Raw genomic sequence first — 22,385 nt, 5'->3', positions numbered from 1 at the left:
AGTATATGTAACTTTTTAAATTCCATCTCCAGGATTTTCAACAAATCAGAAATGTATATCAGCAATCTCTATAGTATTCTATTCTAAATGAGTGTATGTCCTAAGAAAAATTCTAGAGCAAACAAATTCAATGCCTGGGATAGAACCGAAGAATGTAAGCTGGGCTCCTTTTAAAAATCCACAAACATTTGAATAGCATCCTAATCAAGTTTCTCTTCACTGAAAGAGGCAACCACCTCCAGCAGTCAAAGGCTTCCATTCAGTTTTGCATATTAGCTGATAAGCTTGCTTAAATATTAATCCTTTCATCTAACAAACTACTGGATTTACTATGTGCTAAGGGATACAGCAAAGAACAAGACTTACAAAATTGTGTCTCAGGAAAGAGACACAGTAATAAGTGCTTTGGAGGGGAAAAAACAAAAGCAAACAGGAAGGGCATGGAGGGCCTGAAGACTGCATTCTGAACCAGTGACTGGAAGTGGGAACGGACTTACTGAGAGTGTGACCTGTGAACAAGAAGCTACGACAGGGAGACACTTCCTAGTAGAGGGGTCCTATACAACAGTGCGGAAGTGGAGTGGCCTGATGTGGTTAGAGACGCCACTGTCTTCGAGCACAGTGAGGAGGAGGGCATCAATGATGAAGTCTGAGCCGTAAGAAGGGAACAGAGCCTTTAGAACCTTATAAAACATTGCAGCCTTTTATTCTGAGCCTCTATTTGAAATTCATAAAATGAGTTTAAGCAGTGGAGTGCATAGAAACTGTTCTGTCTCAATGTGATCACACACCTGTCAAGGGCAGAAACAGAGAGACTAGTTGGGAAGTTAATAATCTAAGCACGAGAAAATAGGTGCTTTTTATAAGATAATGGTAACCATGGAGGTAGAGAGGAGAGGTGACCTGGTTGAGTGTATTGAAACTAGAGTTAAGGAGATGTGCTAATGGATTGAGTGTAAAGTAAAGAATGAAATGCATTTTCACACAAAGGACTTTCAGCTGAACAAGAATGATGTAGCTGCCAAGAGAAGATAGATCAGGGTGCATCCTGGGGTTCAACATGACCAAGAGGTTCAACATGAAGTAAGAGATTTGCCAAAGTAACACAACACTTGAAGTCAACTGACTCTCCATGGCCAATACCTGACCACTCTGGAAGGTAGTGAGTTCCATTGAGCACTTACGATAATCTTAAATGGCTCCATACAAACTTGACCTGTCTTAAGTCATAAGTTCCAGACCCATCCAAATTTAGCCGGAGGTGTGTTCTCAATCATACGAAATTATCACATAATAGAGAAAATATCTTTTTAGCCAGATAGACTTGCTTTTGAAAACTGTATTTGGTAAATCCTTTCTATCAATATAACAAAAACCGGTTGTCAATAGGTATCTTGAGTTATTTAAGCACCCACAGAAGTCAAATTCTCGTCAACTAAAAACTCCTAAAATAATTCTTTTGAGTTCCATGGAGAAACATACAAATATCACTCCCTGAACATTATCCAGACTTTGAGTGAATGGTGGCCTTGTGTGGTAACTGGATCATTTTATGTCAACTAGACACTCCTGACTAGAGGTGGAATCAAAACTATCAACCAAGTAGTAGGGGCCTTTTGTATAAAAGTGAGGGCTCTGGGAATAGTCTTCCTGTCACGTGGTCTTCTTCCTCCCTGGGACTTCACTGGGACTATGTATCTACCTCTAGGAGAGGCCTCACGTGGGCTCCTGAACTCTGAGGATTGTCAGTTCTCTGCTATGTTTCCCCCAGCTTTGGATCCACGTGACTGTACTTGCTGACCTGCGATCATTTTTTTCTTGGTTTACATCACCATCACATGGCGACATGAATCTGAAGGGACTCATGGACAGCATCGGACTTACAGACTTCAGTTGGACTGTGCTGGGATGCCTTCCTACTGTACAATTACTTCTTGATATAAAACTCTTTCTTATCCATAGATGTAACCGGATTTGTTTCTCTAAACAACCCGGCCTAACACATCTTATCTTTTCTCTATTCTAGGCAAAAGATCAACACAAAGGAACCTGTATTCTTTTCATTATCCCAAACATTTGCATCCACTGCTGTTGGGCTAAGTAATATTTTGAAATGTTTTCTAATCATTTCCTGGTTAAGTGTTGTTAGTTGTCATGGAGTTAATTTCATCTCCAAGGTAGTGTGACCTTTGGGAAGCAGATCACTAGATCTAACTTCCAAAGTACATCCTGGGGGGTTCCAGTTGCCCATCTTTCGTGTAGTAGTTGAACACTTAACTGATTATGTCACTTAGGGACTCCCTGCATAAGAGACGGTGGATAAATTGGCAAACAAAAATACTAAAATAATAGTGTAATTAATTCTGTGAGTGATTTAAATAAGAATCCTCTTCCAAGCCAGAATTTCCTACTTTTAGCTGTTCTTGTTTTTCACAAATGATAGTATAGAATTTAATAGGATTGGACACACATTAAACCATTCATTGATACAAATGTACAAGTTTTCCAGTGTAGAGTGTGTCATATTGATGTTCCTATTGTTACTTCATATTAATCTTTATGAAATATTATAATCATTAATCAAAAACTCACTTTAGAATTATGTGTATGTGTCTAAGTTCAATACTCTACAATAATGGTTGTGACCCTACTTATTTATAGACTTTGATAATGGTTCTCAAACCCATCTGAATAGATATTTGTAGATCTTTGAAGCAGTAGTTAAAAATCAAGATGAGACAGACCACCAATTTCCACCTACTAGGATTGGACATGCTAACTAAAGTGTTTTGCCTTTGCAACAAAATAAGATATAATAAAAGATACATGTTACAAAAATTTCTAATAATTTTTAGGCAAAATGTTTTCAATTATTTTCAGTGAAGTACTTACTCTCCAACTTTGTGCAAAGCAGGTACAGGACAAAGCATAGAATTTTTTTGCACGCTTACAGGTATTACACCTGCAAAACAAAATACAATTTAATTAATAAATGCACCTTACACAGTTTACTAATCATATGAAGAGCATTCTGCACTCAGAGTTCAAGTGTGAAAAATTAGACACATAAGCATTAAAAAAATTTTAAAGATACCAATTGAAAGAAAAAGGAAAATAAAGTAGATTGCGGTCAGAGATTATATATTTCATGATGTAGTTGTTGTAAGGTGCAATCAAGTCAAGTTTGGCCCACAGCAACCCTATGTACAAGAGAATGATATACTGCCCGGTTCAGAGACATCCGCAGAAGTGCTCGCAGGCTTGAGCCTATTGTTGCTGCCACGATGCCAATCCATCTCCTTGAGAGCCTTCCCTTCCTTTGCTGTCACTCTACTTTACCAAACACGATGTCCTTCTCCATGGACTGGTCTCTCCTGACAACATGCCCAAAAGAGGTAAGACAATGTCTCACCATTCTTGCCTGTGAGGAGCCCTCTGACCATATTTCGTCAAAGTAGTTTGTCTCTTTAGCAGTCCATGGTACTTTTAATATTCTTCTCCAGCACCCCAATTCAACTGCATCAATTCTTCTTCCATATTCTTTATTCAATAGTCAATTTTCACAAGCATATGAGGCAATGGAGAAAACCAGGGTTTGGGTCAGGCACACCTTAGTCCTTCAAGTAACATCCTTGCTTTTCAGTACGCTAAAAAGGTCTTGTGCAGCACATTTACCTAATGCAACATGTCTTTTGATCTCTTGATTGCTGCTTCCATGAGAATAGATTGTGGATCCAAGCAAAACAAAAACCCTAAGAACTTCAACCTTTTCTCCATTTATCATGATGTCTGTGTTAGTCTGGGTAGACTAGAAAAACAAATTCATGGAGACACATATGTGTATAAGGAAGAGGTTTATATACAAGAGGAATTGAACATTGAGTAAACATCCCAACCCAGTCCAGTCCAAGGTCATAAGTTCGATATTAGCCCATATGTCGGATACCAATCTATAAAGTCCTCTTCAGACTCATGAAACATATGCAATGATGCCAAATGCAGAATGATCACATGCCAGTGGGTAGAAAGTCTTTGCATCCAGTGGCATTGTAAGCATCTCAGAGCTGGCAGAGGTCTCTAGGTGGTTTCTCGGGTTTCAGAGGTCTGGTTGCATCCAAGTGGCTTGTCCGGCTCAGGGAACAAAGGAAGTTCCATGTGTCCTATCACCTGAAATGTCTCCCAGGGAGTGGCGTAGTGATAGCGAGTCTCTCCTGCCTCCAAGGAGGAAATACCGGATTTCCAGAATTCTCAGGAGAAGGCCATGCCCACACAGAGGCCTCATTGGCTATGATCTGATTGACAGGCTAGACTCCACACCTACATTCTTAATCCTCAAATTGACAGATGATTATATAACTACCATGATGCTACCTATTGGTCCAATTTTGAGGATTTTCTTCTTCTTTGATTTGTAATCCATAATAAAAATTGAAACCCTTGATCTTCCTCAGCAAGTGCTTCAAGTCCTCCTCGTTTGCAGCGGGCAAGGTAGTTTCAGCTGCCCATCTTAGCTTGTTAATAATAAGAAGCCTACCTCTCGTCCTGATGACACATTCGTCTTCAGTTTGCCCAGCTCTAAGGATGCAGTCCACATCAATGAATTATACATGCACACATTGAAATGCTCTTTATTGTCACCAAAATTTAGAATAGTTACATATCGATAACTCAGATACAGATCACTGCTGTATCTATATCACAGCTATTGAATAAAAATAATTTTGTTTTCTTCCATTGTGGAACAGATTATGACAAGATTTTGCTATGTGCATTGTTTGCTTTACCACAATGATGATCTAAATAAGGAAGGAGGAGAATTTACAACATTCACCACATTGAGATTGCGACCATTTCTACTCAGTAAATACATATTGAACTTTTACTCTGTGTGCCCAAAACTGCTAACTGCAGACTTTAGGATGATCACATAAACATTAAAATAGAAGACAAACCTCTCAAAAAATAACACCACCAGAGTTGTACAAAGCTATAAAAGATTCATTACAGGATAAACTCCCAGAATGTAATACAATCAATCATCAGGAACACGTGTTTACATGGACAATCAATGTAATCAATCATCAGGAACACATGTTTACATGGACAATCAATGTGTTCATTAAACTACCAGTGCTTTCAGAAGCTAGTGTTTCCTCCAAAGGAGGACAAAAATATTTCAGTCATCTTAGTTTTGGAAAGGCAGGGCAGGCAGGGAAAAGAAAACCTCAAGCCCTAAGCATGATCGTTTTCAACAAACACTGTGCTGGGTACAAATGAGCTACATCGCAAAAAGCCTTCTTGGGAAGACAGATAAAACAAATGACAGTAAAATAGGCAGTAAGTAGCAATGTTGTCCGAGAGATTTAGATTTTAAGGCAAGAATAACAAGAAATAAATCTAAGGAAAGGGTATGAACTCAGGCAGTCTATGCAGAGTGCAGTCAGGACAGCAATACTAGCTTTGTGACTAGACACGTCATTTACAGTCCGAGTCACTGACCACCCTGCGTAAGCTGAAGTGACATACTTAAAATCCCACTGCCTTCCTGTCAGTTCTAACTCACAGAGATCCTCCAGGACAGAGCAGAACTGCCTCCTTTGTATTTCCGAAGCTGTAAATCTTTACACACACAGAGCAAGCTGGTGGGTTCAAACAACTAACCTTGGGGTTGGCAGCTCAACTATGCCACCAGAGCTCCTTGAGGCAATTTACATAAGATCCAACATTTATTATTTATGAACCAATGTTGCCACTGTTCAATAGCTACTACATAGTTGCTACTACTATCATAATAGTAGTCTGCAGTACTTGATTTCTTTTTCTTTTATTAGCATTTATAGTATAGCTAGTTTTGGTTGGGAGACAAACAACACATTTGGTTTTGAAATGTTGTGCAGACAGTAAAGTAACACTGAGATGATGGGAATACCTACTCCTTCTGTATGTTTCATTGAAAGTATATGTGCAAAGCACACTGCCATTTCGTTTCCCCAACATGAATCCTCTTCCATTCAAAACCATCTTAAATTCCTCTGGAAGCAAAAGGAAAGGCAAACATTTTATACACTTTTTTTTCAAAATAAAAAGACAAGTTGAAAATAAAGTATCCAGGTACATAGAATTACCGGTAGTTGGAGTTCATACTATTCAGCCAAATGATCTCAAGGAGGACATATCTAAGTCTCCTTGGTTTTGAGATCCTCAAGGGAAACGCAGCGGCACTACCAACTGCTGCCTTGCAAAGACGCGTTATTTCATGTTTTCATCGTACAATGTTCCCACACCAAGTACAATATAAGAGCTGACGTGTTAACAGTCACGCTCGGCGAGATAAAACACCAACCTCCCCAAAGTCTCTCTCTTCTGAAAAATATTATCAGGAAAAATTTTATTTTCCTGTACCTTTAAGGTACAGGAAATACAGAGAATACAAGAAATATTAATTATTATTGTTCTTTGATTCTGAAGCCAGTCTTGAAGCTTTTTTGTTTGTTTGTTTGTTTAATCAGTAGCTCCTATTACAGAATTCCTCTTTAATAGAAACTCAAGTTTACTAATTCAGGCTTTATTTACTATTGTACACAAATTTATAATGCATCAAAAGTCAAGCCTTTTGGACTGATAAGAACCTATGGAAAGTCCCTAAAGGAAGTCGATTTCACTTATTGTACCCTATCGATATGGAAATCACTAGAGTGTAAAAATGTTGCTATAGAAGCGCTAACTGATAGCATATCTTGATAGGTAACTAAATTCTTGGTGCTTAGCTGCTAGATGCTCCTGTCATTATTTTGTTGCTATTTTTGCAACAAAATATTTGCAAAATATTCAACATTATTTTGTTGCTGCTGCTGCTGTTAGGTGCTGTCACCTGGGTTCTGACTCTTGGTAACCCTATCTGAGACACTGCCCAGTCGGGCCTGCTCCGTCCTCACAACTGTCACTGTGTTTGAGACCCCTGTTTACACTGTGTCAATCCGACTTGGTGAGGGTCTCCTTCTTTTTGATGGATCCTCAGCTTGATAAAGCATGATGTCTTTCTCCAGCAAATGACATGTCTTGGTGTTACAGCATAAGCTGTTCGCTGCTAATCATAATGTCGGAGGTTCAGAACCACCAGGAGGAAGAGCGGGAGATTTTGTCTCACATACAGCAGACATGTCATCCATCCAAAATGAAAACCAAGCCAACTGCCGCTGACCCATAGCAATCCTCTAACAGACTCAATAATTTCCTTTTCTAAGTAAAGTTAAATTAGGTGAAGAGAGACGTCGGACAGGGCAAGACATGACAAAATACCAATTTATAAACTATCAAGGGCTCATGAGGGAGGGGGGAGCAGGGAGGGAGGGGAAAAATGAGGACCTAATGCCGGGGGTTTAAGTGAAGAGAAAATGTTTTGAGAATGATGTACAAATGCGCTTTACACAACTGATGTGTGTATGGATTGTGATAACAATTGTATGAGCCCCTAATAAAATGTTTAAAAAAGAAAAGAAAAGAAAATGACAATGGCAAAAAAAAAGAAAAGAAAATGATGATAGCAGCAGTTGTGCAAATGTGCTTGATACAATTGATGCATGGATTGTTATAAGAGCTGTAAAAGCCCACAATAAAATGATTTGTTTTTTAAAAATGAAAAGAAAAATTACTATGGAAATAAAAATATCTGTAAAGTAAAAAAAAAAAAAAAGAAGAACTCCAGGTTATAATTGTAGAAGAAATAAAACAGGCCCGAGAGAGCCGCACTGTCTTTGGGTAAGGATAGCTGTAGCCCCGCACAGCCAATGAAGCCACCTGCTTCCTTCCTGCCAGAGACCAGGAAGTCACTTCCTTCTGCCCTGAGCTGGCAGACAGTGGACAGTGGCCAAGTCATGAAAGCACAGAGTTCAAAGTCCAGAGATACATGACTCTTTGTATAGTCAGATCAAAGGAAACACCTGATATTGGATTGTGCTTGCCATAGGAAAGGTCTCGATCGTGTATGAAGTATACAAAAGATTCTAAAAGCCTGCCACACAATATGATCATGTAACATAACACTCCAATCTTACTTTAAAAAAAAATCTTGAATTTAAAATAGAAGTATTTCAAGGAATTATTTTAAAATTCTTACAGAAAAAGATGCCAAAAAAAGTTAATTTTGCTTTTTGCTTTACAACGTGAACTTCAAACTATATATTTCAACTACAAAAAAAGTACACAATTTCTTTCATGGTATTTTTATATTCCAAATACTTACCCCCCACACAGACAGTTGATGGTCGCAATTCCAGGATTTCAGTGCATGACTGATCTAATATCTACAAGAGAAAAAAAAAAGGATTCAATTATAACACATACTACGAAGTATAAGATAACAAATAGCCGTTTTTTCTTTTTAAATTTCATAGGTTCTCAAAAAAAATGTTTTTAATTAAAAAAATTTTTTTCATAGGTTCTCTTTTTAAAACTGAGAAAATGTATTAACAGTAACGCATATAGGTATCATCCTTAGGAAATTTCTGTGGTATCATTCAGAAAAGATTCTAAGATTATATACTCTAGGCCTTGAGTACGTATATATAAATATACATAATGTTTAAAAGACTAAAAACCTCTGCCATCGAGTTGATTCCAATAGGGTGCTTAATCTTTATGGAAGCAGACAGACACCCTCATCTTTCTCCCACCCATTCAGTAGCAGCCCACTGCCTAATCTACAATACTCCAAGGTTTCTTGAGCATAAAAAAGAGAGGTGAAAAAAAATCATATCATTGTAAATGAGGGTGAGTGCAGAGTGGAGACTCAAAGCCCATCTGTAGACAACTGGACTCCCCCTTACTGAGGGACTGTGGGGAGGAGATGAGCCAGTCAGGGTGCAAGGTAACAACAATGAAACATACAACTTTCCTCTAGTTCTTAAATGCTTCCTCCCCACTACTATCATGATCCCCATTCTACCTTACAAATCTGGCTAGACCAGAGGGTGTGCATTGGTACAGATAGGACCTGGAAACACAGGGAATCCAGGACAGATGATCCCTTCAGGACCAGTGGTGAGCGTGGTGATGTCTGGAGGGTGGAGGGAATATGGGGTGGAAAGGGGAAACCGATTACAAGAATCTACGTGTAACCTCCTCCCTGGGGGATGGACAACAGAGAAGTGGGAAAGGGGAGACATCGGACAGCATAACATATGACAAAATAATAATAATTTACGAATTATGAAGGGTTCATGAGGGAGCGGGGAGTGGGGAGGGAGGGGGGAAATGAGGAGCCAATATTAAGGGCTCAAGTAGAAGTCAAATGTTTTGAGAATGATAATGCCAACAAATTTACAAATGTGCTTGACATAATGGATGGATGTATGGATTGTGATAAGAATTGTACAAGCCCCCAATAAAATGATTTTTGAAAACTCCCTTATAATCATAAAAAGCAATGCTGATTCAGGATCAGGCAAATTCATGAAAGGGGAGAGAACAAAAACTAATTGCTGTTCAGTCTATTCTAACTCATGGCAATCCAATGAGCATCGGAATAGAATTGTGCTCCCTACAGTTGTCAGTGGCTGGGTTTTTGGAAATATATTGCTAGGCCTTTCTGTCAAAGTCCCTGTGGGTCAACTCCAATGTCCAAGCTCTCCGTTGCAACCAAACACATTATCCACTTAGCAGCCCAGGAACTCCTATCAGGCAAATGCAAGATAGAAATACAGATCTTTTGAACAACGCAGATTGAAGTTTTTGTTTTCTTTTTCATTTACAGGTGTGATTTAATATTGATAAGAACCACTTCTTCGTTTGTGACATCTTGGTTCTATTCTCTTACAATGATCATTGTTCTTGTTCACTGTCATCAAGCTGGTTCTGACTAATAGCGACCCTTGTAACGACGAAATACTGCTGGATCCTGCACCATCGTCACAGTTGTTTTCAAGGTTGTTGCTATATTTGAGCCCACTGCTAGTGTGTCAGTTCGTCTCCTTAAGGGTGTTCCTCTCTCCGCTCACTGGCAATCTACTCTATCAAGCATGACCTCCTATCCAGAGATTGATCCCTCCTAAGTAGATGTCCAAAGTAGCCAAGACAAGTCTCACCATTCTCAATTCTAAGAAACTTCTGTTTTCATGCCAAGACAGATTGGTTTCTTTGTCTTCTTTGCCCGTGGTGTACTCAATATCATTTACCAACACCATAACTCAGAGGCAGTCTTCCGCAGTCGTTTTCATTCACTCCTTATCCGGCTTTCATATGCAATGTGAAGCTATTGGAAATACTATGGCTTGGCTTATGTCAGGTGCACCTTAGTCCTTAAGGTAACATGTTTGCTTTTTAACACTTAAAGTGATCTTATGCAGTATATTTCCCCAATTCGAGGTCATCTGCTTTCTTCCTTTCCTTCCTTCTCTCTCTCCATTCCCACCCCCACCCTTCCTCTTTCTTTCTTCTGCATGAGCCCCTTGTTAGATACTTTTGCTCTCTCTCAAATTCTCGCTCTCTCTCAAATTCTCGCTCTCGCGCGCTCTCTCTCTCTCTCTCCCTCTCTCTCTCTCTCTCTTTCATGCAGTTAAATTTTATGCCAACATGAACCTGTGTGAAAGTGTAGGGGTAGATTCCCACCTATCAACCAGATCACAATCTGATGATGCCACCGTTGGGGATAGGTTTTCTATAAAAGATACAGTGAAGATTCTCTTCCTCTCTTCTCTTTTGCCTTTGTCCTTGCTGGGACACTATGCCTGTGTCCATAGGTGGCTCTATGTGGGCAGTTGACTCAGAGAGCTGTCCATATCTTCTTTCTGTGCCACTGGCCTGCAACCCCAAGAGTTTGAAGGGGAATCCAGATGGTATAAGATCCATAGACTTGAGTTGGACTGACTGGGACTCCTCTTTATATAAAACTACTTCTTGATATCAAGCTATTTTTTATACATATATGAGTATCACTGGTTTTGTATCTCTAGACAACCCAGCCTATATACACACTCTCTCGCTAAATTGTGCTTTGAGTGACTTACTAGGGTAAATTGGCTTCCCATTCAATGGTTCATATGCATTTTGTTTTTGGATAATGATTGCAATCCTCACAATGTAACTGTGCCCTTTCCGCTTCCTTCCTGTGTTTACCATTGCCCATCCTCCTTATTTCCTATCCTTTCCTGCTTCCATGGATGACAACAAGAGAATTCAAGTAAAATGAAATCCTTGACAACCTCAGTATAGTTCTCATATGCATCAAATATTACACCTGCAGAACACAGGCTCCTGCATGAGTCAAATATTATTATTTTAAAAAAAGACTGTATTCAAGCATCTCCAGAGCATAGGAACATAATGGTTCTTCTTAGCTTAGTCTTGGATACAGAAACTACCATACAAGGTATGAGGCAACAACTGAAAATCAACAATGATGAAATAAGCTGCTGGTAATGGACCGAACAATCCTGGCATTATCTTTAGAACTGCTCTGCACCAAATCATCATCAATCAGACAAATTCCAAATGATCTTTAAGTGGCATTCCCTTCTTGATAGAAGCTAAAAACAGATGGTGTTCAGTGGCGTATAGCATGTCCAGTACATTGCTAAAACAGGAAGTTAGGACAGTTGCAGGAAAAAGAAGGCTCTCAGATCTTTCTTTAATAAAAGTAGAGATAAAAATGGCCTATCCCTAAAATGTCAGGTCTCAACATTTTTACTGTTAGGCATGCTCTCTAAAAGGATTCATAATTTGTACCTTTTCCAGCACCTATCTGATCCACCCCTAACCTAAAAGGCAGCCAGCCCCCGTTCTACATATTCCAGAAGTCTATGCCACTATGTGGCATAAACAACAGCCAACACCAGCAGCTACCACAAAAAATCAAGGGAAACAAAAGTCAATTGCTGAAGACTATCTAAACCCAATGGATTATACAGAGAAGTCCTTGAATTGCCAGATAAAGAATTTTAAAAAACCAATGCCTAGGACCTTATAAGAAATTAGAGGATCAATTCTGAAAACAGATGAAAAGATGGAGATATTAGAATCCTCACAAGGGAAATCCAATAGTTAAGGAATGACATAGCAAAATTAAGGAACAAGGTGAAAGATTTAACAATAGAATAGAAGAAATGGAAAATCGAATCAGTAGACTCGAAGATAACCAAGCAGAATTCAGCAAACAAAAGAAGCAATCAAACTAAAAAGCAAAAGAATCTGAGGATAGTATGGGATACCATGAAGTGAAACAATATTCAAATGTTGGGGTGCCTGAACAGGAAGAAAGGAATAAGCCTACAGTTAAAATAGTAAAGCAATTCTTGGAAGAAAATGTCCCCAATATCACAAAGGAGGAGATGATAACCATTCAGGAAAAAGAGTGAACACTAATTAAACCCCCCAAAAATACATCAAGGGAGTTCAATTTGGTAAAGAAGTGAAACTTTCTCTGTTGGCAGATGATATGATTTTATTTATTGAGAATCCTAAAGTGTCGACAATAGAATTACTGTAAACAGGCTGAAATACCAAGGAATAAATCTAACAAACAAACAAAAAAAGACCTGGATGAAGAAAACTACAGAACATTATGAAAGGAAACCAAAAGGTATCCACACAAATGAAAGAATCTTCCATGTACATGGATCAGAAGACTCAATATTTTGAAAATGTCACTACCTTAAACAATCTACCAATTCAATGTAATCCCAGTCCAAGTTCCAGGACCATTCTTGAAAGAAATGGACAAACGGATTACCAACTTCATTATGAGAGGGAAAGGCCCAGGAGAGGCAAAGACCACCTCAAAGAGAAAAACAAAACATCCCTAGAGATAGAATTTCAGATAATATAACAACAGTGTAAACCAAGAAAGACTAGTGACATGAGAGAAAATGCTTTCTAAGGTGAGAATACATGCATAAGGTTTTCAGCTGCTACTTCCCTCAAAGTGGGCAGCCCATCTCTTCTTCATAGTCTGTCCTTAGTTTGGAAGGAACAAAAACCTGGAGTAAGAAAACCAAAAAATAAGCAAACACTCAGCATATCTTAAACTGAAAGAACTCAAAACAGTAAAGCCTTGAGTTGTAATGTTGAAATATTCTATGGGCAAACTATTGAATGATGCTGGAAGCATCAAAAGAAGATGGAAAGAACACAGAGTCACTGCACCAAAAAGAACCAGTTAGCTTTCAAACAATTCAGGAAGTAGTATATTAGCAAACCAACAGGGCCAAAGGAAGAGGTTCAAGCTGAACTGAAAATATTAGCCAAAAACAAGGTTCCAGAAATTGATGAAATACCAATTGAAATGTTTCAAAAAGCTGATGAAGTACTGGAAGCACTCACCCATCTGTGCCAGGAAAACTGTAAGACAGTGATTTGGTAAACTAACTGGAGGACACCCATATTTATATTCATTCCAAAGAAAAGTGCCCAAACAGAATGCTCAAGGTGTAGAGCAATACCATTGCTATCACAAGCAAGTAACATGTTACTGACTTCACCCAACAATGGTTGCAGCAGGACATTGTCAGGGAGCTGCCAGAGGTCGAGCTCAGATTCAGAAAAGGACATGGAACAAGGGATAACATTGCTGAAGTCAGATGGATCTTGGCTAAAAACAGAGAATACTGGGAAGATATTTATTTGTGTTCTATGAACTATGCAAAGACTTTTGACTGTGAGGATCATAACAAACTACGGAATGCCTTGAGAAGAATTGGAATTCCAGAACACATTGTGCTCATAGGGAACTTACTCAATATAATGAAGACCACAATCCTCTCAACTGGACGAACAGATAACATCATGATAAATGGAAGACGATCGAAAGTGTCAACACTTTTGATTTGCTTGGATCCTCAACTAACGCTCATGGAAGCAGCAGTCAAGAGATCAAATGATTTATTGCATTGGGTAAATCTGATGCATCAGACCTCTTTTGAGGACTAAGATGTGCCTGAACCAAGCCAGAGTATTTTCAATTGCTTCATATGCAGATGAAAGTTGGATATATAATAAAGAAGACAGAAAATGAATCACGGTGATCAAATTGGGTTACTGGCAAAGAATACTGAAAGTATCATGGACTGCCAAAATGATGAACAAATCAATATTGGAAGAACCATTCTCCTGTGTGCTCCTGAGTGCTCTTGAATGCTCCTGAGTGCTCCTGAGAGGCAAGGATGACAAGATTTCATCTAACATACTTCAGACATGTAGTCAGGAGAAACCAGTCCCTGGAGAAGGCCATCATGCTTGGTAAAGTGAAGGGTCAGGAAAGTGCAGCAATGACCTCAAGCATAGAAAAAATTGTGATAGTGGCACTGGAACAGGCAGTATTTTGTTAAATTATGCATAGGCCCACTATGGGTCGAATAGACTTGATACCTAACAACAAACAAAAGGTGAGGTGGTGTGATAATTAGGTTTTCTGTCCACTTGGCTGGGCCAGCATGCTCAATGTTTCAGCAGTAAAGACCTAGTAATTTCCCAGTATGTTATCTAGCAAGATGCGTGTGTACTGCTTCCATTATAAGTGGATGTTGTGAAAGCTTGCTAGCTTTTTCTGGATCTGAACCCTGCATCTGGGTCATATGCCTCCAATTCTTTGGACTTGAGCCAGTGGCCTGCCATAGTGCCTGCAGATCTTGGGAGTCCTCAGTGGCCAGCCATCTAACCTTCCAACCTTACATTCCTTCACCTTTGCAACAACTAACCTGGCACTATCCTGAAACCTTGAATTCACCAAGGAGTAAATTAGAAGCCTCCAGTCTAACATCTGAACCATGAACTTGGAATCTGCCTGGACTTGGAATTGTCTACTTATACAAGTGTGTCCATCATTTTTCTTGACATAAATATCTACTAATATCAAGAAAATGGTTTTTATCAGTATAGTAGACCATGTTTGTCAGATTTAACTTGGCCAATACCAATGCACTTCAGCTCACTAATGTTTAGAATATTGATCTTTACTTGTTTCATTTAATTTTTGACGACTTCCAATTTTCCTAGATTTTCATATTTCATCCAATCCATGTGTTAATTGTTGATGGATATTTGTAGCTGCTTCTTCCCATTTTGAGTCATGCCACATCAGTAAATGAAGGTCTCAAATCCTTTACTTCATCCATGACATTAAGATAAACTTTACTTTGTGGATTACGGCAAATATAATGAGGTTAAAATTTAACAGCTTATCATTTCCTCTCCCTTTGACCCATTTTAAAGTTGTTCTAGTTTTCATTATTTTCTACTTTCTCTTCTCTTGAAGTTTTCTGTTTTACTTTGTTATTGTTGTTAGTTCATTGTTGTTGTATGTTTTTATATGAAATTCAGGATAGGTAAATTTATAAAGATACAACTCAATGGTTTATTGGGGTGTGACAGGGGAGATTGGAGGGAATGAAGAGCTAATGAGTACAAGAAAGAAAATATTCTGAAATTGTGGTAATGATTGCACAAGTTTTCTTGATATAATTGAACTACTGAATTGTATGATATATAGATTGTGTGCCACTAAAACAGTTTTTAAAAATTAACTTTACTTTGAGAAGGAAATTCTTCACTAGTCATATCTCATTTATATCCAAATATCTCCCCACTTCTGAATTGCTTGGGGAAGAAATATGATGAGACATCACCACTCATTTATTGCAAATTGCTCTTGTTAACTACTTTGGATTGGATGAACCCACCACAATTAGACTGGACCACAGACCATTCATTGGCTGCTTTTCAAAGGTAGATTGTCATGCTTTTTTTCATACTCCATCTTAATCTAAACTCTCCTCTGAAACCATTCAGTATCACAACACTCAAGTCTCTGCTGACATGAGTAGTGGCTGTACCTGAGTTGCACTGTCAGAAAATCTTGGATGGAAGGCAAGAATTCCACACTTGAACCAATACTCCCTACCCCCTTGCAGTTACAATTATGCTCCATTGCTTCTAACTGATTTCACACAACTTTTAAATGCAATATTTGTAAAAATTTAATAAACATAAAACGCTCAATATTCAGTGAATGCTGCAAATGTTAATTTCATGGGATTTCTCTATTTGACAAAGGAGGGAAAGAGACTAAAAGAAAGCTGTTTTTTCCCACCCTCTGCGTTACCTTCTGGTTAGCAGTTAAGTCTGGATGCAGCCTAAGGAGTCGGCTGTGACAGCATTGCCTGCTGGCCCCCTTTGAGATTAAGAGGTTTGGCAAGAGATGAAAGTGGAGCCCATTGTGCTGTACCATCTCCACCACCTGACTTGAGTAAAGTACCAGAATGAAATTTTGCCCTAGATATTTCAGTCATGTTCTAAATTAATATGGGTTGGCTTCATATAGTGTAGTATAGTCAGGTCCACGATATCACCATAAGCAAAATTTCCACATGAGGTTGCAAATGGCAAACATAAACTCTGGGGCCAGAAGAAAAATCATCTAACAGCACTGAGCTCAAACAGTCCCACCAAAATGTAGTGTTACCTGACCATCTATGTAGATAAAGTAGGTAGCAAAACAATTGAAATTGTTTCTTGTGCTATTTTCTGGTCTGCTTTTTACCTTTCAATGCTCAGTGTGTGGTTTTCTTTTCCCTCTAGTTGCCAAACAACTCGGTCAGACATATGTTTATCATACAGCCAATAGTACACCAATTAAAAACATTTTATAATCTGCAATCATGTGCTCTGGTTGAGTTCATTCGCTAAAAAACGTGTAAAGCTTCATAAAAGCAGTTGCTCAACACAGCTGGCACCATGCTGATCCACATCGAAATACGGATCATCTCTTCTTTTGTAAGTACATGAGTAATGTGTGCACAAATGACAAACTTTTAAACAAACTTTTACTCAGAAAATAACACACGTGGTATGGCTGCCCTTTACTCATCTAAGCTCAAAAAACAAAAAGAAAAAAAAAACACATCATTCTTTCTGATTACGATGTGGGTGAAAACATGTCTGCATCACACATCTGAAATAACAACACAGATGGTATTTGAGTTCCTCAGCATTTCCCAATTGCAATCCAGTCATGTCCCCTCGTAGGACCAAGGCGTCATTTCTCACTACGACATACAAAATTTCAAAAATAACTTTTGTTCAAAACAAAGTTTCCTCTGCCTCTTCTTCCCCCACCCCTCCTTTAGTCAATGAAACTCCGAATAATTACTTAGTACTTTCTTAAAAGAACAATAGACTTTCTATTAAATATGATTTTTAAATGTGGGCAAATTTTAAATAAAGCATGGCATAAATTTGCCAACCATTCCCAGACTGTATCTGCTCCACTTGGTTTGTCACAAATTTAGAGTGGCAAATAAATGATTCTTTGCGCAACAGGAATTGGGAGGAAATTTTTAAGCAATTTCTCTATAAATTTTCCAGTCAAATACTTATACTAGTATTACAAGCTCAGAAGCCAGGAATATGATATCCAGTTGTATAACTCAGTACAAGTATCTCAAGCAGAGCATAATATATATTCAATAAGCATACTGAATATTTAATAAATCCTTTTGAAAAACTAAAAATTAATATTTTAATAAGGTACAACTCAGGGATTATTCATTTCTCCAATTAAATTTATACTGATGGAAATTTTTGCCATAAAAGTTAACTATTTCTCCCATTTTCCAATGTCCTTCTAGACAATTCACCTTACTATTAAGAACAGGTGAGCTTCTAAAGTTGATCTTCTTTTGTAGCCCCAACCAAACCAAATATGCTACCATCTAGCAATTCTGACTGATGGTGACCTAGAGAGCAGACTTGAACTGCCTTTGAGAGATTTTGAGACTGTAACTCTTTATGGGAGATAAAGAGTTTGGAGAAGTTTCTCTTGGAGAAGTTGATAGTTTTGAACTTCTGACTTCAAAGTTAGCAGGCCCATAAGTAACCCATTCCAATTAGATAATGTAAAAGGTTCCAAGAAATAAAAATCTATCACTTAACTGGATTCTCTGGATGGTGCAAGTGGTCTTAGCAAGCTTAGCTGCTAACCTAAAGGGTGGAGATGCAGGCCCACCACAGGAACCTTGTGAAAAAGACCTAATGATCTTCTTTTAAAAAAAAGAAAAAAAACAGTCCTAAGATCCTATGGAGCATATCTCTATTCTGACACTTAAGCTCATCATGAGTCAGGGCTAATTCAATGATTTACATAATTTGCTCACAAAATGTCACACAATTGTAAATAATTATTCAAAGCAGATGTGATGTCCTTCAACTATCATCCCAACCCCATAAAGAAAAAGAAAAGAATGTATCAAGTGAGTCAAGCAAATAGTGATAGGCGATGAATCCAAATTATTATTATAAAACAATAAAAGCAAAGTTTCCATTTTACTATTTAGCTAAGAAAATTTAGAAGGAAGGAGTAGCCTTACAAGAATAGAAGTCAGAAATATTTTAAATATATTTTAATGGTGGACTGTGGTAGCAATGGCGGTGCTCTGGATTAGACTCTGGGCCGCTAACCACAAGGTTCAGCATTGCAAACCATGCACTGCTCCTCCTTGGGACAGAGTTGAGGTCGGCTGCTTCCATAAAGATTCATAGTCTCAGAAACCCCATCCAGGGTCACTATGAGTCAGAAGCCACTCAATGGCAATGGGTTTGGGGTTTTTGGTTTGGTGGTAGCTACTGGTTTTTATAAGGCTATTATGGGTTAGAAATTACTTGGGGGGAGTAAGCCTGATTTTTTTTTTCTTCCTTCCCAGATCAGTATTCCCTTTACATTGGGAATATAGTTCTCCTCTCAATGTGATCCTTGTGAGACTATCAATCATGGCACCTTCTTTTTCCATTCCACCTCATCCGTATCCCCTTGTCATGTGGTGGGAACATGACCCAGTCTGGTCCAAACTACACTTTCACCATCATTGGAACAGGGATGAGTGGATGGTCTGCTTCAGCTTCTCGGTTCTTAACTAAGTCTGCATGCTGATTAACAGCTTACTGACTGCATATGACTCTACTGAGTCACTGTGAGTCAGAAACAATTTGATGGCAGCATGTGTGTGTGTTTTGGTTTGGGCTTTGACTGTATAAGGATTTTAGGAGAGAATAGCTTTCCCTTTCCCATGCTCTTGTTAACCAGGACTACATCAGCCTGGAGTATTCGTCAATTATCTCTCCTGGCATTTGTCGGAAGGAGGAGAAAATAAGGTCGGTAAATACAGAAGTGCACAGACACATTGTTTGAGAGGAAAGAATATGACTTGATCTTCTAGGTTCAGTTTGATCTGAGTCAATGCCACTCTCTAAACTTCCAATTGGATAAGCCACAGGCTCTCTTTTATCCTCTAATGCTAGTATAAATTAGGTTTCTGTCACTTGAGATCAAGATTCCTAATACAAAGGAGGAAGCCTAGTTGCTCAATTTTTAAATAGTAAGCTGCTAACCAAAAAGAACCACTGTTGGAACTCAGTGGCTCTGTGGTTTCCTTAGTGATATACTTCTGGAGGACAATAGTCAAGAAAATCTTCTGAGGCAGATCTACTCTGTCACATCCAATGTGGTGGAAATGAAAGGACGAAATCAACGTCACAGAAAATCAGAAGTCTATCCAAAATTAAGTGGTTTCTGTCAAAATAGAAGTTGATTGTTAAAATGCTAAAATAACAGGGTTTCAAAAAATTTGTAGAAAAAAAGAAATGGAAGGTGCACACCAACCTATCCCGACATGGTCGCCGAAGACAAAGCGGCTGCATAAGCAAATGAAGAAAGCTGATGGTGCCTGGCTATCAAAAGATAGAGCACCTGGGGTCCTATAGGCTGGAAGATAAACAAGTGGCCATCTAACTGAGAAACACAAAGCCCACATGGAAGAAGCACACCAGCCTGTGAGATCACAAGGCATCGAAGGGATCAGGTATCAGGCATCAAAGACCAAAAAAAATCATAGCATTGTGAATGACGGGGAGTGCTGAGTGGAGACCCAGGGCCCATCTGTGGGAAATTGGGCATCCCCTTGCAGACGGGCTGTGGGGAGGAGACGAGCCAGTCAGGGTGCAGGGTAGCAATACTGAAACATACAGTTTTCCTCTAGTTCTTGAATGCTTCCTCCCCCCCAACTATCATGATCCCAATTCTACCTTACAAATCCAGCTGGACCAGAGGATGTGCACTGGTACAGATAGGAACTGGAAGCACAGGGAATCCAAGACAGATGAACCCCTCAGGACCAGTGGTGAAAGTGGAGATACTGGGAGTGGGTGGGAAGGTGAGGGAGAAAGGGGGAAGAGATTACAATATCTACATATAACCTCCTCCCTAAGGGACGGACAGTGGAGAAGTGGGTGAAGGGCGACATCAGACGGTGTAAGATATGACAAAATAATAATAATTTATAAATTATCAAGGGTTCATGGGGGAGGGGAAAGCAGGGAGGGAGAAGAAAAAATGAGGAGCTGATACCAAGGGCTCAAGTAGAAACCAAATGTTTTGAGAATGATGAGGGCAACAAATGTACAAATGTGCTTGACACAATGGATGGATGGATGGAGTGTGATAAGAGTTGTACGAGCCCCCAATAAAATGATTTAAAAAAAATAAAAAGGAATGAAAGGACAGCAGAACTTTTGCACAAACTTTTTGAAGCCCTCAAGTATATTTTAGAAATATTTTCAAAATCTATTATGGATTTTATTTATTTCATTCCTGAACAAATGTGTCCATTTCCACCATACTCACGTTCTCATACTCAAAACTACACAAACTCACGTCATTGAGTCGATGTTGAAGTACAGTGCCTGAAAGGGCAGGGTAGAACTGCCCCTGGGAGTTTCCGATCTGCAACTCCACGTGAGTAGAAAGTTCCATCTGTCTCCCATGAAGCAGCTGTTGGTTTAGAGCTGCTGACCTTGATGCCATGAGGGCTCCACGCTTTTACACTTCCCTCTTCATCCTTGGAGAGCACATGGTTGTGCACTTGGACGCTCACTGAAAGGTTGGCGTGCAGCGTCCACCCAGAGGCACCCAACAAGAAAAGTCTGGCAAACTACTTCCAGAAAACCAGCTATTGAAAACCCTGTGGAGCCCAGTTCTACTCTGACACACATGGGGTCCCCAGGAATCAGAACTGACTTGAAAACAACGATTATGTTTCTTTTTTGTTTCTAGTTGTGCTTCTGTTTGTGAAACTTTCCCATTAGTTACTTAGAAATTCTGGAATTAATTGCCATCTCCTAGGCTTTAGGGTTTCTAATTCTTTTGGATCAGATTATTTCGGAAATTTGTTTTGCAATGAATTCATTTCTTTTTGCTTAATACTTTGTGAAGTACTATCCCAAAATAAACGAATCAAAACCAACAAGCAAGCTGGTGAAAATATTAGCAGTGATTCGAAATAGTGAAGCATCCAATGGTTCTGTCCTTAGAGGACAGAGGAAGTGAGGAAGAAGTTTCCACCGTGTTTTGGTTCTTATTCTTTCCATTGTTATTCACCTACCTGTGGTTTTGTTTTATTTTTAATGTCTTCTTCCCACAGTGCTGCAGTAAGAAACATCACGTGAGAACCCAGGGAAGGTCCATCTGACTTGCACAGTTCAAACAAAGGTTTCATTTTCAAATAAATATTCTGCAATCACCCCCCAAAAAATATATGTGTGTGTTTTACTTTATAGCCCAAGATTTTCACACTAAAGTGAAAATTAGAAGAACAGATACTTGCTGATTTGAACAATGGGAAGTGAAAGAGAACAAGATGAGGAAGAAGAATTCAAAGTCAAAAATGTCTAATCTTAACATTTCTCTGGTCCCCCAAGTTCCAAAGGGACACCCTATTCTGGAATTTCCCTAGCTCGGTTCAGCATCTCTACCCTTCTTCTGCTCAATCCACCACCCAGAAACTGCCCTGTTAGGGAAGCTGACTTCCCTCTAGCTGCTCCAAGTTCTTTGTTATAGACAGGAGAAGATTGGCCAAGCTACATTTGACTCTCCTCTGTATCCCTTGAATACTACATTCATGAGTTCTCAGTTTCTATGGATTTTTTAAAAGTTTTCCCAATCTACCTTTTTATTACTGGTTTGATTTTTTTCACAATAACAACAACAAAGCTACTATTCACCAGGTAAGGCTCCTTAGCACCTTGCTCTGTAAGAGATGCAAGTTTTTTATGTAAAGGTTCAGCCCCCACCCTGCTCATACTTCAATTTTCACAGGACAGGAAGCTTACTTGGTGTTTGAAGTCTTTCTTCTTTCTTTTTTTCATTTTGGACACTTAAAATTTTAAATAAAATTATATATAACAATAGGGAAATAGGTCTATGTGCATATATTTATATGTTAAGTATTAAGGTAGCAGATGGACATTGGGCCTCTACTCAAGTACTCCCTCAACACAAGAACACTTTGTTTTTTTTATTTTACTTTTTTTGTGATATTGGTGTGTTTTTTTTAATCATTTTATTAGGG

At 38.8% G+C, this 22,385-nt stretch overlaps 1 protein-coding gene across 1 annotated transcript in view; it reads right to left on the bottom strand.

Annotated features, from left to right (window-relative positions):
• The window catches only part of ANTXR2 (ANTXR cell adhesion molecule 2), a 200,879-nt gene that overhangs the window by 149,649 nt on the left and 28,845 nt on the right, over nucleotides 1-22,385 (bottom strand). Inside the window, exons 8-10 of the mRNA XM_045284347.1 lie at nucleotides 8,243-8,303; nucleotides 5,934-6,032; nucleotides 2,893-2,962 (exon numbers count right to left, since the gene is read on the bottom strand). Of these exons, the coding sequence (XP_045140282.1) occupies nucleotides 2,893-2,962; nucleotides 5,934-6,032; nucleotides 8,243-8,303 (230 nt within the window). The remainder of the gene's footprint in view (nucleotides 1-2,892; nucleotides 2,963-5,933; nucleotides 6,033-8,242; nucleotides 8,304-22,385) is intronic.

This window comes from Echinops telfairi, unplaced genomic scaffold (genome assembly GCF_000313985.2).
Source record: "Echinops telfairi isolate 266 unplaced genomic scaffold, ASM31398v2 ScPeMD7_7468;HRSCAF=8506_0, whole genome shotgun sequence".
Classification (NCBI taxonomy): Eukaryota; Metazoa; Chordata; class Mammalia; order Afrosoricida; family Tenrecidae; genus Echinops; species Echinops telfairi.
The sequence above is the reverse complement of the archived record's forward strand: the minus strand, read 5'-3'. Positions and strand labels throughout refer to the sequence as shown.